Source organism: Xyrauchen texanus, chromosome 45 (assembly GCF_025860055.1).
Source record: "Xyrauchen texanus isolate HMW12.3.18 chromosome 45, RBS_HiC_50CHRs, whole genome shotgun sequence".
NCBI lineage: Eukaryota > Metazoa > Chordata > Actinopteri > Cypriniformes > Catostomidae > Xyrauchen > Xyrauchen texanus.
Genome location: NC_068320.1, coordinates 19,749,543 through 19,767,314, shown reverse-complemented (window position 1 = coordinate 19,767,314; position 17,772 = coordinate 19,749,543). Strand labels below are relative to the sequence as shown.

Sequence of the window (17,772 nt, the reverse complement as noted above, 5' to 3'; positions counted from 1 at the left end):
GTGATGAACAGACCGAAAAATCTAGTTAGTTTGGGATGCTCCTATTCTTTTCACCTTCTTACACCTTCAGCTTATGTATCAGATGGATTCAGACATCTCTCTCTCTCTCTCTCTCTCTCTCTCTCTCTCTCTCTCTCTCAGCTGCAGGTATTCTTTAGAGATAGACTGGGTTCTATTCTCTCTCAGCAGGCCAGCGAGATCATGAAACACACCATCGATGACATCCTTAAAGCTGCTCTATTAACAACAAAAGAGAGCAGCTTACCCAGGTCACACACACACACACACACACACACATATATATAAGATATTGGATCAGCAGTACTTTTATGTATGATTTTAAATGTGTGTGTTGTTTCTCTCTCAGATGTCAGCTGTGTTTTCAGTTATTGACATTCACTTTGCACTATAATGCCTCTCTTCATCCAGTGGTGGTTAAGGTACTTTTCAATGGTGTCAGCTTTTTTACACTATTTCTTCTAATTTATTACTTTTCTAATCGTAGTACAATATACCTTTTCTAAGAAGAACAATTTAATCCTCAATTGTCAAAGTGTCAGATAAAGTTTTACTGTGTAGCTAGTCCAAACTAGCTCAGGAGCTCTGCTGTTGATTTCGATAATGCAAGCTCTCAACATGGCCACTAGATGGCAGCATATCTATACACATTCACGCTCTCTCATTGAGGTACTACTGGTCTGCTCTCGTTCTGTCTCAGCTTAGGACAGATCTACACTTTGATGGGATGAGGGACCCTCACTTTGATGGACAGATCACCAAAGAATACATGCTAGAGCATGTGTTAAAACTGCTTTTCCCAGCAAGCATCAGTGAGGCCAGAGCACCTGCAGAAGAGAACCAACTAAAGGTAAAACACAGACTTCTGGCAGTACTGACATTACCATACATGTTATTTTAATGTATTAATCAAGATGTATGTATTGTACTTAATTTAAAAAAGTGAATTTAAATGAAATGTTCTTAGTGTAAGTGTCATACTCAACAATTTATACTCAGCCATGCTGTATATTTAGCATTTATATATATCCTTTTCCTTTTTATTGATTTGTAAAGTACAGGCATTTTTTACACATATATTAACTGTTTTCAGTGTTGCTGTCTTATTACTCTAATTTGTGTTGCAGTATGGTCGCTGTGAATGGCCAAACAGTTTATGTTTGCCTCCAGAAGAGATGTACCTACTGCAACAGTTTAATCAACACCTCAAGACACCAGGGCCTTTTCAGCTGGTAAAGACACATTATAAAAACGATGAGTTCTGAATCGTAATTCTAATTGGAGGAGTCACGTTTGACACATTCACCTTTCATATAAAAGGACTATAAAGGCACATCTGTGGCCACACATTCTATATTAATGCCCTTGCCAGGTTGCTTTGTTGCTTAGCAACTGGAAAAGCCTTCAGTAATGAACTACATGGTGAATGACATTTTCAATTTACATTTATGCATTTGGCAGACGCTTTGATCTAAAGCAACTTGCAGTGCATTCATACTTTAAATTGTATCAGTATGTGTGTTCCCCAGGAACGAACTCATGATCTTGGCATTACTAGCACCATGCTCTACCAGTTGAGCTACAGGAATTGATTTTTTATTCAATGCTTATTGATTATTGTTGTCTTTTATAATATTGCTGTTGTCGCCCTTTTATAAAGCAATAAAATATGCACTTGAGTTGTGTGTTACAGCTTTATTTTATCGAACTATTTACAAAAACAATGTTTAATAAGACTAATATAAAATTGAAGACTCTTTCTATGTAAAAATTAACAAAATTAAGTATTTATAACAACAGGTACAGTTTTTATGTGTGATGTGTGTGTGTGTGTGTGTGTGTGTGTGCGTGTGTGCGTGCGTGCGTGCGTGCGTGCGTGCTTGTGTGTGCATGGTTGCGCATTGGCAGCTGTGTCCTATATCTCCTCCGGATCATCTCCAGCATGATCTAATACAGAAGTCCCTCAGTGCTCAGGATTATGGATGGAGACCTGCTCTTATGGCCCTACACCAACAGCTCAGCCTTTACTACACCAGACGAAATCAGACTGATAGGTAATAAACACAAACACACTCTCACATTTACACATGCAAACAGTTTCACCAGATCATGTCATCAAGTCTTGTTGTTGATGAGATGAATTATGTTGCAGGCAAGCACAAATTCTTCCAGGGTCTGTAGATCATCTCATGCAAATAGTTCTGTTTAAGAAATATTGTTTTGTATTCAGTCATTCTTCAGTCATGGTGTCCTGTTAAATTGAGCCTTTGGCACTTTGGGTCATTTTCCACTTGATGTCTCATTTTATTTATCCCTGTTATTTTGTTCTTAATATTGTCTCTGTTAAGAATCTTGAGAAAATCTTGGCTCAGGCAGCCATCTGCATTATGAGACCATTGTAGAGTTTGTTGAGGGGCTGTTCTCAACCTTCTTTGTAAAAAATAATGTGAAATGACTGTGGTTCCAATAATTCCAACAGTATAGAGGACCCTGGAAATGATGAGACAAAACCAGATCCATCAGATTCATTGTCAAGAAAAGGTGAGTACCTAGACAAAGGTTTTGCTTCTTAAGTTATTAGAATGTTAATCAATTGTTGATGTTGCAACATATGAACACATTAATCATAATGTGTCATTTAAATATTCCATCGTGATTAATCACAGATTTGGGAAGCACTGAAATTTGACTCTATATATACTGCTTTTCCTGTCAAAATGCATTTAGTTCCTCTTTTAAGGGATAGTTCACCCAAAAATAAAAATTCTCTCATAATTTACTTACCCTCATGCCATCCCAGATGTGTTTAACTTTCTTTCTTCTGCTTAACACAAGAGAAAACTTATAAAGTATATTTCAGCTCTGTAGGTCCCCACAATGCAAGTGAATGGAATTTTCAAATTTCCAAAGTGTACATAAAGGCAGCATAAAAATAATCCATATGACTCTAATGGTTTAATCGAAATATTTAGAAGCGCTATGATAAATGTGGGTGAGAAACAGATCAATATTTAAGTCTTTTTTTTTTTAACACTGTAAAGTCTTCTCCCGGACCAGTAGGTGGCGATATGCACAAAGAATGTGAATCGCCTAAAACAAAAGAAGAAGGATGTGAAAGTTAAAGTGGAAATTGATAGTAAAAAAGGACTTAAATATTGATTGATGCATTCCACAGTATAAAGATAAAACTGCACTAAAATAGCAGCAAATAAAATAAAATTATACATTTTCCAAAGTCTAATTGGGAGATTAACTAATTGAAATATCTAGTCTCATTAAATGGGCATTCAATCTCTTAAACCCTTATCCTCCACAATATTAATAGTGGCTATCTACTTTACTACAGCAATCGTGAAGCCGCTGTTTCATGGGTTGAGTCTTTGAACTCATATGAAAAGCATTCGTAAAGACCAGATTGTTTTTCTTTTAGCGCTGGCACTGTCCATGTAATGATAATTAATCAGAATTGTCAGAATTGTCAGCCTGCTTCACTCCAGCATGCTGTGTGAATGCATCTTATCACATGCCCCATCTGGGTTTGTTTTGTAAAAAAAAAAAAAAAAAAAGAAAAAGAAAGGTTCAGCTCCAATCATTGTTAAGCACTCACACAGAACTGCATTAAACATCAGAATCTAATTTTTTTTAATCCTATAACTTCAAATAAATTATTCTTGAACTGTACTTAAACTTTTCTAAATGTTAATAAAATCTGTTAATCAAAATCATCCACTCTCTTTATAATTTCTTATCCAAGCAAGTGCATTTGTTGCAAAAGGCTGTATTTAATGTAAGCATCGTAGGCAATATTCATAACAGTATAGTCAAATTAATCAGTTTTAACAATGCACAGCGGCCCCTCAGAAAACCAGAGCAGAAATATTTTGGCTTACAGTTTATCACGTGCTGAAACTTTATTTGTACTGAAACTTTACAATCTGTTTTCATGTGTAACGGTGCAACAGTCACAACCAGTCCTCTTTGACACCCGAACTTCTTCAGAACACTGAATCTTCATGACAACTGCACTAAAAACAATCTAGACGCAGCGCAACAAATGAAACAGAACGCAGGTGTCTCAAGATGCATTTTAAATATTGAAGCTCATTTTAACTTTACAGACTGTCTAAAATTCGTCAGTCTTGCGTGAGACTTGAATGAAACAGCAAGACGTGCCGCAGCAGTCAAAGACATCCGTCTATTGTGTGATTACATCAGAAAACAATTAAAACAGTGCAGATGTGCGCAAAAAACATGTTTGGTGTAAACAGCCCCTGCGATCTCTTAAGTGTATATCTATGTTGCCTTGTCAAGTGCTTTAGTAGGTGCTTGTGCTTAAAATCTGCATTTGTCTTCTTATCTGCATTTGCCATACACTTGTAGTAATGTGGACATTTCCATTTAGTAAAATAAATATTGCCAATGCATTAAAAGGGGCTGTGTTCAATTAGAAGACACTTGTTCTCAGTTATGTTATCATATACGTTTAATTTCAAAATATTGAAATTAAAATATTGTTTTATAGGCTATAGAACTGTTGAATGACCATACAGTATGCATCACATGTACATCATAAGTAACTGTAATGAAATGATTAAAAGAGTAATGCCTTAAATTAATTTTTCAAGTAAAAAGTAATTTAATTACAGCAACACTTTAATTTGTACCGTGTTACACCAAACACTGGTTACAAATTAGTAATAACACATTAATAACTATATTACATAATTTGTGTGCACTGTGTACACAACAGATTTTTTTTTTTAACTATTGAATGTGCCATATTCAGGGAGGTGTGTGGATCCTCATTTGAGACAATTGTACACAGACCCTCCAATGGTCCTTATGCCAACGTTTAACCCTTGGGTGAAGGAGTATCGAGCTGAGGTTCCATTTGATGTGATCACCATTTGGATCAGACCAGAACCAGTGAGACCACAATGCCACATTCACCTGGATGAACATCGTGGACCAAAGTCAGTCACTATCCACTACCCATAGAATAACCATTAACTTTACAGCCTTACCATAGTAACGATTGTTGTGTCATAAAAATAATTATTTTCTAAATTAATCACAATTCACAAAATTCTTCTTTAAAATTACATTCAGTTATTATTATTATATTATGTAAACATAAGTATTATAATATTTGGCCATAATGTAATTATTACATTGATTGTTGTGTCAAAAATATAATTATTGTATAATTACAATTATATATTATAAATAAAATTGTGACAGGTTTAAACATAAAGCATTAGGTTATAGCAGAAACACAGATAACTGTAATTTTTGTAAATAAAAATGTGATAATGTATAGATTTTTTGAAGACATAAACTTCAGTGTGTGGGCTATACTGCCATGCTGTCAGTGATGTAAAATACAGTGGTTTGAGCTGGAAAACAATGAACAAAGAGGCTGTGGTATTATAGTGCCATCACTACTTATTTCTAGGTAATCAGATCTGCCTTATCGGTCAGCTCAAACTCACTTCAACATTTGAACGATTTATCAGATTAATTTCTGTATTTGCTTTCCCATGGCAAGTCACACACACATTCAATGATCCTGATCCCTGCCTATTAGACTCTGTTACACCCTGTAATCTCTAATACCCACAGAGAGAAATAGCTTTCAAATATTTTTAGGTGACGGACACATGATTACAGGTATTTTACATTCTTTATCACTTAATTAACAAATGATACACAAGCAAGGTTAAAGGTTAAAATTGAGTTTTATTATGTTTTAAGATGAAGTTTTACAACTTTAAAAGATTGTTTTATATTTTTGACCATTTATGTTACATCTTGCTGATGTTGTCAAGAGGGTTGACACTCTCATAAAAATTCAGATCCTAAGAGTATACTAATATATTCCAATAACAATAAAGCTGCATTTTTTATTTATTATAAATAGTATTATTAGTATTGTTATTATGAAAATAATACAAGGTTTTTGTGGTGTTTGATGTGACTTTAAATTAAGTTGTTAAATAATTTATCATGTTCTCTAATTGTTGGTAATAAACAAAAAAGAAGTCTGATTATTTACAGTTTAAGCTTAGTTACTGTCAATAATAATTATGTAAATGTAATGTTAAATTACTAATTACCCATTTTATCCTCATATAAACATATTGACCAATTGTGTAATAATTATACAAGAATTCCATGTTTTAATACAGTTTTAGATTGAGTGTGGCATGTCACATTGCCCCAGATTTAAAAAAGAAAAAAGTGTTAAAGTGTTTGTAAGAAATAATAAAAAGTTTGTTGCTGATAATTTTACACTGACATTTTTTTCTTATTCAGTATATTTGTCTTGTTGTCCCAGAAAAATATCAAAACATTCTTCAAATTCGAATTTGTGCAAAAATAAGCAAAATTATGTTTGATAATAACATTGTTTTTTAGAGAATTTGTCTTCCTTTGAAGACAAAATGTTTTATTTTTTCTTCCAGTTTTATGTATAAAAAACAATTTCGAACAAGACAAAAAAAATAAATAAAATAAAATGCACTAGTGGTGTATATAACCCTAATTTAAATAATATTATATAAAAAATATATATATTATTACTATTTATTTATTTTCTTTTTTGCTATTTTAATAAAAGTACATTTATCCAATTTATGTTTTAAGTATTTTTTGATATTTTTACAAGACAAAAGTACTGAAAAGGAAAAAGCATTTGCAGTGTAGAAAGCAAAGACTGATCTGGCTGTGCATTCACAAAGGTTTGGTGAATGCAACAGCCTTATTTGACCATGACAGAGGGGTCACCTGTTGACTTTGACCCAGTTTTAATCCACAGTAATCCTGATCCCCCTGTCACAAAATCAATAACCCCATAAATGAAGTGTGTGAGTTTGTGTAAGTTTGTGCATATACACTGCCTGACCAAAAAAAAAGAAGTCGCTGTTTGGATTTAAATAAGCAGATACTTAAAAACCTATGATTGGACCGTTATTGCCGTGATTAACATGCAGCTGGCAACAATTATTTTAACCCTAACTGATGCAGTGTGTAGCTTCTCATTTCTTAAACAACCATATCGGAAGACGTATCCCATGGTCGTGGAAGAGATGTTACTGTGTTTCAGAAGGGGCAAAATATTGGCCCGCATCATGCAAAAAAAAAAAACTACTTGAAAAAGCAGGTTGCTTCAATTGGTCAGGTCAAGGATTGGCAACGTTATGCTGCAATAAAATGAAGTCAGCTGACTACCTGAATGTACTGAATGACCAGGTTATCCCATCAATTCCTTTTTTCATCCCTGAAGGCATATTCCAGGATAAAAATGGCAAGATTCATCTTGCTCAAATTGTGAAAGAGTGGTTTAGGGAGCATGAGGAATCATTTTCACATGAATTGGCCACCACAGAGTCCTGACCTTAACCCAATTGAAAGTCTTTAGGATGTGCTGGGGAAGACTTCCCAACATAAATACAAGATTTCAGGCAACAATTAATGCAACTCTGGATGGAAATAAATGTTGTGACATTGCATAACTTTGTCTAAACAATGCCACAACTAATGCGCGCTGTAATCAAAGCTAAAGGCGACCCAACGAAATTCTTTGGCCAGGCAGTGTAAATGATTTGGTACACTGTGTTCCTTAGAACTTCTCTCTATTTCCATTAGGATGGCAAACTACCCTGTTGGCCTGGACAACAGCAGAATCAACATTCTGGTGATGGACGAATCAGAGGCTGAGCCTGTAGTCATGACGATATACACTCTGCACATATACCGCGAAAGCAGGCCTAGCTTGCCAATGTTTGACGAGTATGTGATGTGCAGCTTCGTACAGGTACACAGGACAAATGCCCCGAATACACACATGCACACACTTTCTATAACAAGTTCCTCCACAAAACTGTCTAAGAAGAATTTGTCGGCATGCTTATGAAGATGTTTTGCCTTATTTTAAGCCTTGGAGGATCTGTGGATGTTATATATTTAAAGGTAGTACATTTTATTTTTATCTTTTTAAAAAATCTGTTTTAAAGCTCAGACAAAATTACGTTTTTTGTGTTCTTAATTTCTCTCTCTCTCTCTCTCTCTCTCTCTCTCTCTCTCTCTCTCTCTCTCACTCACTCACTCACTCACTCACTCACTCACTCACTCACTCACTCACTCACTCACTCACTCACTCACACACACACACACACACACACACACACACACACACACACACACACACATCCTTCACTCTCTTGTGGATGTTGCACTGATCATAGACTCACAGATATGCTGGAACTCATTCCAGTTTTGTCATATGTCAGAGGTGCTTTCTGCCTCTCTGTCGCTTTCTCTGGCATGATAAATGAATGGCTTATATAAAATAGTTTTTCTTGTCAGTGTTACACTGCTGGGGTGGAACCATCAGTCTAGCATGAGTGTATCCTGTGGTTGAGGACTCATTTTGGTCTGCGTTCTTTGATGCTTATGAGGATTGCAAAAGATCCTTCCTTTCAAATGACATTCCTTCATTCATTCCTTTATCCCTGGAGAAGCTGGGGAGGGAAAGTGGGCTGGAAATAGAGCATTTTATCACGTTTCCCTTCGAATACAAATCAGTCGGTTGTCTGTGCCGTTATTTACAGTGAACCAAACAAATTCATAACTCATTGCTTAGTAAATGAGGGACAGGGCCGAGAACTGTAAACAGTATCACTAGCAGTTGCTCACTTGATTCACAAAGCAGACTTTTGTTGATGATTAACCAATTGCAAAAATGTTTAAAGATAAGAACGGAACAGTCTAGATTTTGGAAATACCCTTATGAGCCCTAAGTGTAGAACAATATGTTGGCTTTTTCAAGCTAATGTAATAAGATTATCACTTCCTTCCAGTGTATGTCATTGATTTCCACATGGTTTTTAGTGTCCTTGTCCAACGCAAAACAAATACAAGCCCTAAGGCCAATTAATCTTCCTCTATTTTATCACCATCCTTCTGGAAAACGTTTAAGCTCTGTCCCGAAACCTGAGCTGCCATCCTTGACAGCATTTTAAGGCATCAAAGTCACAATCCCAACCTGAAGGCTGTTCCAAACCAATACCTACCATATTCTAACACTGTGTGCTAATTAGACATGACAGGATAAACCGATAAAGGCTTCAAGCAACATGCAGCATCAAACCCAAGTTGGAATGAACTGTGGATCCAGGTAATTCACAGCGAGGCAGCTCACAAGGTTTAGTAACAGAACTATTATCCGTGACATGTTTATCAAATATACAATATTTGAAAAGCATCTGCAAATGTATCAAATGTAAAATGGGAATGTGCTGGTCGATAAACAGTTCTCATGCAAAACCATAATAGTTGGGGAATGACGTTAGTTGACGAAATCTCTCCGTCTTTAACTCACCACTTACATAGAGTAACTGACAGATGATTAGACTGGTAGAAAATTTCCCTTCTTTTCTTTAACCATTCACTCACTCCCTCAAAATGCTGGTCCTTTAGACTGTATAAGAACGCCTGTCTTTGCTGTCTTCGCTTAAATCTGAGTTGACATATGGCTTGTGACGGAACGGGGTTTGAGTAGGAAGCTTTTTTCAGAGCAGAAGCCGCAATGAGGTTTTGTAGATCTGGAGCTTTTCCTCCTACATTTGATGGGTGTGATTCACACCTCAAATCGACAATCAGACATAACGGATTGGAGATTGGATTGTTGGCATATGTGCTTTTGATTATGTGTAGAATTTATATTTATGAACTTCTGAGAGACCGTTATGTTGTTCATTTTTGTGTGTCTATCTCTTCTCTTTCTTTTGGATTCTCTGTCCATCTCTTTCTGTCTCGCCAAAACACACAGGGTGGTCTTGGAAAACAATCCGAAAGACTAATTCTTTCCAACTGCATAATGTGCACATCTTTTTATCCACAATCCTCTGCAGCAAAGTCTCAGAGACCACTTTTCATCACCATGTGCAAACACAATCACACATACAGACACATAGTGGACTTCTACCAAGCACTCAAAGAACCGCACAATGTCACAGTTACAAACAAAATCAATTTCAATTCTGTTTCCTTTAGGAATATATCACATAGATTTAAATTCTGTCATTATTTATTCACCATCAGGACGTGCCAAACCCATATGACTTTTTTGTCATTTTTGGAGCTTGACAGCCTTAGTCCCCTTTTACTTTTATTATACAGAATAGTGCGGCAAGAATATAATAAAAACAAAATCACCCATTTTCATCATGCTTCGATCTACTTATTCCATTAAAACATATTTTGACACTCTTCTGAACATCTCCATTTTGGACAGGCCCCGTTAATTCCATTTAAGTGTCTTACTGTAACTGTTTATTGTTTGAAGTAATTACCATTATGCCACAAATGATGTCGATTGAGCTTAACTTGTAGTGAACTCTGAAAATTCATTTAAGCTTCAAAGTGTCTCTAACAGCCACTGTATTGAAAAGATGGTCTGTGATATTCATTAAAAACTCTCTTTGTATGTTTCACAACAGAGAATGTCACATGACGGTGAGTAAATTATGACAGAATTTTCATTTTTGGGTGAACTATCCCTTTAAGTGTCTGTCTATAAATGCTCTGTGATCGTTAGTTCACCTACTAATGAAGCTCTTCACCTCACCTCAAAACTCAAAGATGTTACTTAACCATGTTTTGGTTCCCTTTTACGCATAACTTGGTGGTCGGTATGGTGATACCACTTGTAAAGCACTTGTTTCCTCACGTTGTCAGGAGCATTTAATCCTTCTTTGAAGTGCACCAGCTTGGAGTATCCCCGCCCACAGCCGCCAATCCTCTGGAAAAGTTCCACTGTTTGAGAGTTATCGGTTTGCAACCGAGCGCTGCGTCTGTCCACGCACATCTGGAACTAGCTAACTCTCCAACTATATTGACCAACTACCAACTATATTGGTCTTATTAGCACTGGACTGAGTTAGCACTAGTGAGGGGAAATGCCAGGAGAGAGGTCTTGTTCCCTCCATGACCCAATACTCTCTTTCTGTCTTACACTCTACCTTCCTCTACATCACAGACACATACCAGGTCTTGGGGCCTTTTTTTTTTTTGCTCCATCAGGATCCGGGGTGGAATTGAAATGATTATTTAGCAGCCCATGTGCGCACATGATCGGGAGCTTGGCTTTTGAAGTCTGTCAGATCAGACTCACTCACACAAGGATTAACCTCTTACAGCACTGCCGGGGTCACAGCAGGCCACAGGACAGTGAATGCACACACCACCTATGCACTTTCCAAAAATTATGCTCTTATAATGTGTGCTATGTTTACTTTCTGACTTCAGTGCATGTGAGGTAGGGAAAGCAGGAGTTTGGGCCAGGGATAATTCAGAGAACAAGCCTCCTCTCTGTTTAGTCATTTACATCTGGTATCTGATAGATGAGCCAGGACTTTTAAATCGAGGAGAAAGGGAACATTTGTACTTTATTTTACACTTACCTTGCCAGCATTGTCTGTTCTCGCTATTTTGCAGGTTTCCCTTGATTTAGCTTTTTGTCACTTGGTTTCCCTACCATTCTGTCTGTTTTGTTCAGCGTTCAAACTAGGTTGTCCGCCTTAAGCATTTTGCCACTTCAATACGGGATTTTTTGCTATCTCTGTGTGAAGTCTGTATTAGAGGAATGTAATATATAATGTCTGCTGCCATCAGTTAAAATTCTTGATCCGTGAATGCAATCTATGTCCTTTTTCCCCTTTTACTCATATCCAGGAATAACTTTCATTACACAGATTCTGCATCTTACCAGAAATTCGAACCTGTGTGGTCATTTCTGGATTCTGAGTGCTGGTTAACATTATTAAATTGTTTTGCGGTCTGGCCGCTTTCTGCTTTATGCCTTATAGTTATCTCATAACATCTTTTTCTTGACTACTTATTAGAGTGGACTGCCAAGAGTAAAGCCATTTTTACACAAGATTTGATTAAGCTTTTTTGTATTATTATTCTTTTTATTTCCAAGATAAGTTGATTGCACTTGCGGAGTTGGACATTTAACATAATTCATGTGATAATAGTCTTGTGATAACAAACTAATGTTTGGGTTGTTTATCAAATTGCATACGGTCACAGTCTTAAAAAAAAAAAACGCAGAATGGATACAATATACACTCACTTAGCACTTTATTGGGAACATATGGTCCTAATAAAGTGTCTGACGTGGGCTTCTGCTGTTGAGATGCTATTCTGCTCATTACAATTGTACAGAGTTGTTATCTGTGCCTTTCTAACTTCTCTCATCAACAAGGCGTTTCTGTCCGTAGAACTTCTGCTCACTGGATGTTTTTAGTTTTTGGCACCAATCTGAGTAAACTCTAGAGCAGGGCTATTCAACTTCATCAGCACGTGGGCCAGTTGGAAAAAATATTTGATGCATGTGGGCCAAGAATATTTTAACATAAGCTATCATATATATAATCAGATATTGTGTTATAGTAGGTCTATAGTATTTGTTTACTATATAAATAAAACATCTGTGTTTGTGGCTTTAACATTTTTTTTTTCACAAGAACAATTTTCAAGCTGAAAATTCAGAAAAAATTAAAATGAAAAATCAGATAACTAAAAAGTGCTTTCAAAATTGGTCCATAACAGAGAGAGTAATTAAGAATGACAACAAAAATTGTATCATACAGCAACAGTGAAGTTGCATCCAACGTTACTCAAATGTAAGTTCGATATAAATGCAATGATTTAAATCGAATGTTTTTTTGACCAAATTAACCAACAGAAATTTTCTGTTTCTCCGAACTTTCACGCTTATCAGTCGTCCATGATTTTATTTCTTTAAAAATAACCTTTTTTCTTCTAATGTAATTTTTTACAGATGTTACATTGATTACATATTTCTTAGTGTAAAAGAGTTCAGTGGGAAGGAGGCGGCGAGAAGCGGCTTGACAATATAAATGATATTTGAATGTAAACTGAAACCAAAAGACACAAATACACACATATGACGGACAGCTGCCTGTAAACATTCTCTCTCTGTCGCACCACCGTCCGCAGTTGGCCTTTATCCCTCTCGGAGGCTTGATTAGCCTGATCATCCTGTCCACACTCTCTGTTTGTGGCATTGATAGAAGTTGCCTTGTCTCACAGATACTCGAATCTGGAACAAAGATTACTGCAGTGTGAAAGTCGATGGATATTAGTTACAACCGAACAAGCTCTTGGCCTTAATGAGACCATTAAACCTTTCCTGTTTTGTGTAGGTGTCATTCCCATCCACCGTTTGTTGTTGCTGTTTACAATGGATTACTGATGAATTTATTAGTTCAGTGATTAGCTAGTCTCTTGTTATCTGATCATAATCCATTGTCTCCAATCAGTGTCTGTATTCAATGTTGCGCCTGATTTGTGTGTGTATATGATATATATATATATATATATATATGCTATCTATATTGAAGATGTTAAGCAGATAGTCCATAATGGACTGAAACTTTTGCTACATTATTTCTATTTTATCTTTTGTTTTTGTGTGCACATATTCACCTATTTGGTTGTGCACGCTTTGTACACTTTTGTTACTATACACGGTAAATCGTCAGAAAAATATTTTTCTCAATGGATTTCGATTTTGGACTTTGAACCAAATTTTGTCATTTTTTTGCATCTTTTATGGCCTGGTGTACGGATTCCTTTTTGCGTGTTCCCATTCCGTCAAAATTATGGATAATGATCATTCGTAGTGTAACCTCTGTGCTCTTGCACAAGACACTGTGGAAACATTGGGAAGTGGCGCAACGTGCATCTAGCTCAAGTTTACATAGGAAAACAAAAGAAAAATAGCATAAACAGACACAAAACAAGTTCAGTATGAACAGCCCCTAAGACAACTGACAACGTCAGAAGGGCCACTGAATATTTCAAATGGGCTGGAATTTGCCTGCAGTTAATGCATTAATGCATGTGATTAATTAAAGTTTAACATGTAAATTTAACACGTAAATATAAAAAAACATTTACCGTTAATATAGCATAAACCAGTAAAAATACTGGTGTGAGTAGGCCGTAACCTTTGCAGTGATGTGTGTGTTGTGGTTTGTGCGTCATTACACTGATGCACATCCTACAACACACACACACACACAACAGCGATGGGAAAGGACCTTTTAATGCTATTTGAATGTACAATGCAAGACTTTAGACAGAAGCAAGTACTTTGTAAGGCTCAATTTAATAACTGCAGAAGAAGGTCAAGGCTAAGCTATCACGAAAATGCCGAATGAGACACCTGCACCGCTTTTCATGTGGAGATCAAAGTGGAGATTGACGCTGGCATTGTCATGAATCGTGAAAGCAGCTTTACAAATTCTGTAGCAAAGTGAATAACCACAGTCTGCTGGCTGATTAATATTGTGGAGGATGAATGTTTATGAGATTTAATGCCCATTGCAATTAAAAAGCAACCTATTGGGGGACTAGTTAATTCAGTTTTTTCAACTTGAATTGGTGATATTTTAGGGCATCTCTGTCTTTATACTGGGGAAGGCTTTATTTGGAAAATATTAATATAGCATTATATTGTTACATATTGTGTTTTTTTATTTTCTATAAAAGGAAATACATTTCAGCACTTTCAAAATCTGTGATTAATCGTGATTAAAATTTTAAATCTACTGACTAGTTTTTATATGAAATTACTTTCTCCTATCCCAGCTTAATATGCAGAGAAAACTATAAATAAGGCATTTGTAGGTTGATTTCCCCTGAATCAACACATTCGTGTTTTTGTTTTAGCACCAGCCCGGCATAGCAATATTGTCTCAACTTGTAGCGTGAGTTTGGGGTGGGACTTTTTTTTTTTGGCAGAGCAATGGAAGACGAGGGAGTGTTCAGGAAACCTATTCAAGAAAAGTAATTATTTTTGCAATTCAGTTTTGTGATGCTAATGGTCTGAACTGGATTACATTTCTTAAGTATAAAGTTTAAATATAGACTGATTTTAGCTGCATTTAAGAATAAAAAGAAACTATCAAATCACATACTAAATCTGGCTCTGCACTACCTGATTTTTCCAGTGATTTTCAGGTGTTAGCTTCATTAACATATTCACCGGCCAGGCAGAGGGAGACAGAGCGCCCTTTAGCAGCTCTCAGCGGGAGGTGTTAATCACTTGACCTTCAGAACTCCCTGCTGTGTTAATGGCTTCAAGCACTGAAAAAACACATCTGTTTTGTTTGAAAAAATAATTCTGTCACTGAGAAGAACTGACAAGATGACAAGCTGATCGAAACTTTTTTCTTTTAACACTCAGCTCCATATCATCACAAACGCTGATTAAAATCCAAAATGATTCTGTCATTCTGTGGAAATAATGCAAAAGCAACTAGTGACGGATACAAATTCCCATTTCGGACATTTTACAGTTTTGGTGAATTTTAAACTATAACCTTGTGAAAACCAACTGAACCATGAAGACAATGTAACATTGTAAATATTTTAGCCTGTTTCAGAACAATCAAGCAATCAAAGAGAGAGCCATTACATGTGTCACCCCTCCACCATTTTTAATCGGCAAGTGTGTCATACCTCTGACTGAAGAGAGCGAGATATCCGCAAAACAGTCTGCATGTTTGACACCTTCGGCCAAAACAAGTTGTTGTGAGTCTAATTCTTTCCTGTCTTGTGTGTCTCTTCTCATACTATCCATGTTATCTCTTCCTTAGATGATAAATGCAATTATTGAGAGCTCAGATCCTTTAATAGAACTTGACTCGGCACCAGATTCCATCTGTCATCTTCCATTACGGCTCAAATCTCTCTGAACAGCAGCTGCTGAACACTACATCTGTACGACTCTAAAAAAACAGAGCTTTGATCTGTCCCCCACAAAACGGATGACCCTGACTGGTGATGTAATCAGAGGTCATGAGCCCTCTGAACCACACCTGCCCTACATTTCACCCTGGCCTGGAAAGCATATACAGTGAGCATTTCAAATAACTAATAAGAAGAGCTTTGCAAAAATCGGTAATTAAATTTATCCGGAATTAAACTGTGTACGTATATGTGTGCCATGTGGTTTGTAACCGAATGCATTAGTCCTATATCAGACATAGACATATTTATTATTACTGTCATAGAGGAGCAGGTTTCATTAGATGTTAGGATGTAGGTCAGTTTATTATTAAGATTGCCAAACTATGGCAATGTTCGGAATGATATACTGGAGTGCTTGTAATTCTAATTGTGCAATATACAGTATACAACATACTATATGTAGAAATAGCATACAGACAGATTGCAGAATGTAACAATAAACATTTTGAAACAGTATGAGTAGTATGGTAGTATGCCATTCAGAACACTGTTTTTGTAGATTGAATGCAAAGAGAAGAGGAACATGATAATTGTTGTGGTTTTAAATGAGATATTCATCTCTTTCTATATTGCCTCTCAGATTTATCTGCTCACTTCCGTAAGTGTGTGTTTGTGTGTGTATTTAGTGTATAGTTGGCAATTGCTGTGCATTAGGCTCTAACAGAGTTCTACTGTATGAAAACACAGACAAGATAACCTGACCTTACAAGAGCGTGTGTTTACTGTTTCTCAAAAGCCTGTGTGAGCCATATGGCTTGGATCTGCTTCAGATGATTGCAACCATGTGTGTGTGTTAAACTTGGGTTTTTCTGTGCAATTAGGTTTGGAGACAAAGAGTTGAAGAGCAGAGTGTGTGAGACAAATAGGGCCAGCCCATCCGACGTGCCTGGAGGGGCCTTATGAAGGCGCGAACATGTGCCAAGTAATGCAATATGTCATAAGATTAAGAACATTGATGACTTTTATTTTGAAATTCTCCACAATTCGATGGTTTCTATTGTGCTTATGCAACGTGCATGCAGATGATAATTTAACATACGAATCACAATGATGGTGAGAATTAAAAACAACATATTAAGTATAAAATTAGCTTTGAATAATAACAAAAAGACAAATAACTGAAAGTTACAACAAATAAAATAACAGCAGTATATCTAAAATCAGCAAGAAGTAAAGTTGAGCAGTACATACTAATCTGCATAATTTATTCATAACGCAAAGCATTTGCTGGGAACCACAGCGCAGCTTCTTTTCACAGTATTATTAAACACAGATTGCACACCTTGCTGGATAATTCGCACATCTGACAGAAACGCAGGAAATTATTAATTCACATAAAATTCATATAGAGTGAAAATATGAGCCATTCATCTGGAAAATAGCCAACCCATCCTATCTACAAATATTTCTGCTCTCTAAGATGTATGTGTTTAGTCTTTATATTTGTTTACAAATATTTGTGTTAATTGGCCCAATTTAAAATATGTAATTTTATTTATACATATCCCACACCAGCTCACCCCACATTGGTGTAGTTACCTGATTTTCCCTGATGTTTTAACTTTTATTTATTTTTGCACACATTCTGGACAACTTTTTTTTTTCAGTGATTTTGTTACTCGAAATAAACATTTACACATATGTGGATAGTTGAAATGGAATTTCAAGAATTGTCAGCCATGTCCTGTACTATTAAAACTATCTAAAATTATTTTAAACAACATTATCTTATTTTTGTTACTTTAAAGGGAAACACTTATGGTGGTTGAATTTGTTAAGAATTAGTTACCCACATTAGTTAGCATGAACTAACAATGAACAATACTAAATAATCTGATGTTCATTTATACAGTACATATACAATTTTTAACATTAAATTTCTGTCCATTTTTAACATAAACATTT

The 17,772-nt window shown here is 36.0% G+C and overlaps 1 protein-coding gene across 1 annotated transcript in view; it reads left to right on the top strand.

Annotated features, from left to right (window-relative positions):
- Positions 1 to 17,772, top strand: part of LOC127637547 (cadherin-like and PC-esterase domain-containing protein 1) — a 56,733-nt gene that overhangs the window by 24,286 nt on the left and 14,675 nt on the right. The window contains exons 7-14 of the mRNA XM_052118649.1: positions 142 to 269; positions 368 to 440; positions 719 to 868; positions 1,146 to 1,250; positions 1,927 to 2,072; positions 2,498 to 2,559; positions 4,805 to 4,991; positions 7,666 to 7,834. Coding sequence (XP_051974609.1) covers positions 142 to 269; positions 368 to 440; positions 719 to 868; positions 1,146 to 1,250; positions 1,927 to 2,072; positions 2,498 to 2,559; positions 4,805 to 4,991; positions 7,666 to 7,834 — 1,020 coding nt within the window. The remainder of the gene's footprint in view (positions 1 to 141; positions 270 to 367; positions 441 to 718; positions 869 to 1,145; positions 1,251 to 1,926; positions 2,073 to 2,497; positions 2,560 to 4,804; positions 4,992 to 7,665; positions 7,835 to 17,772) is intronic.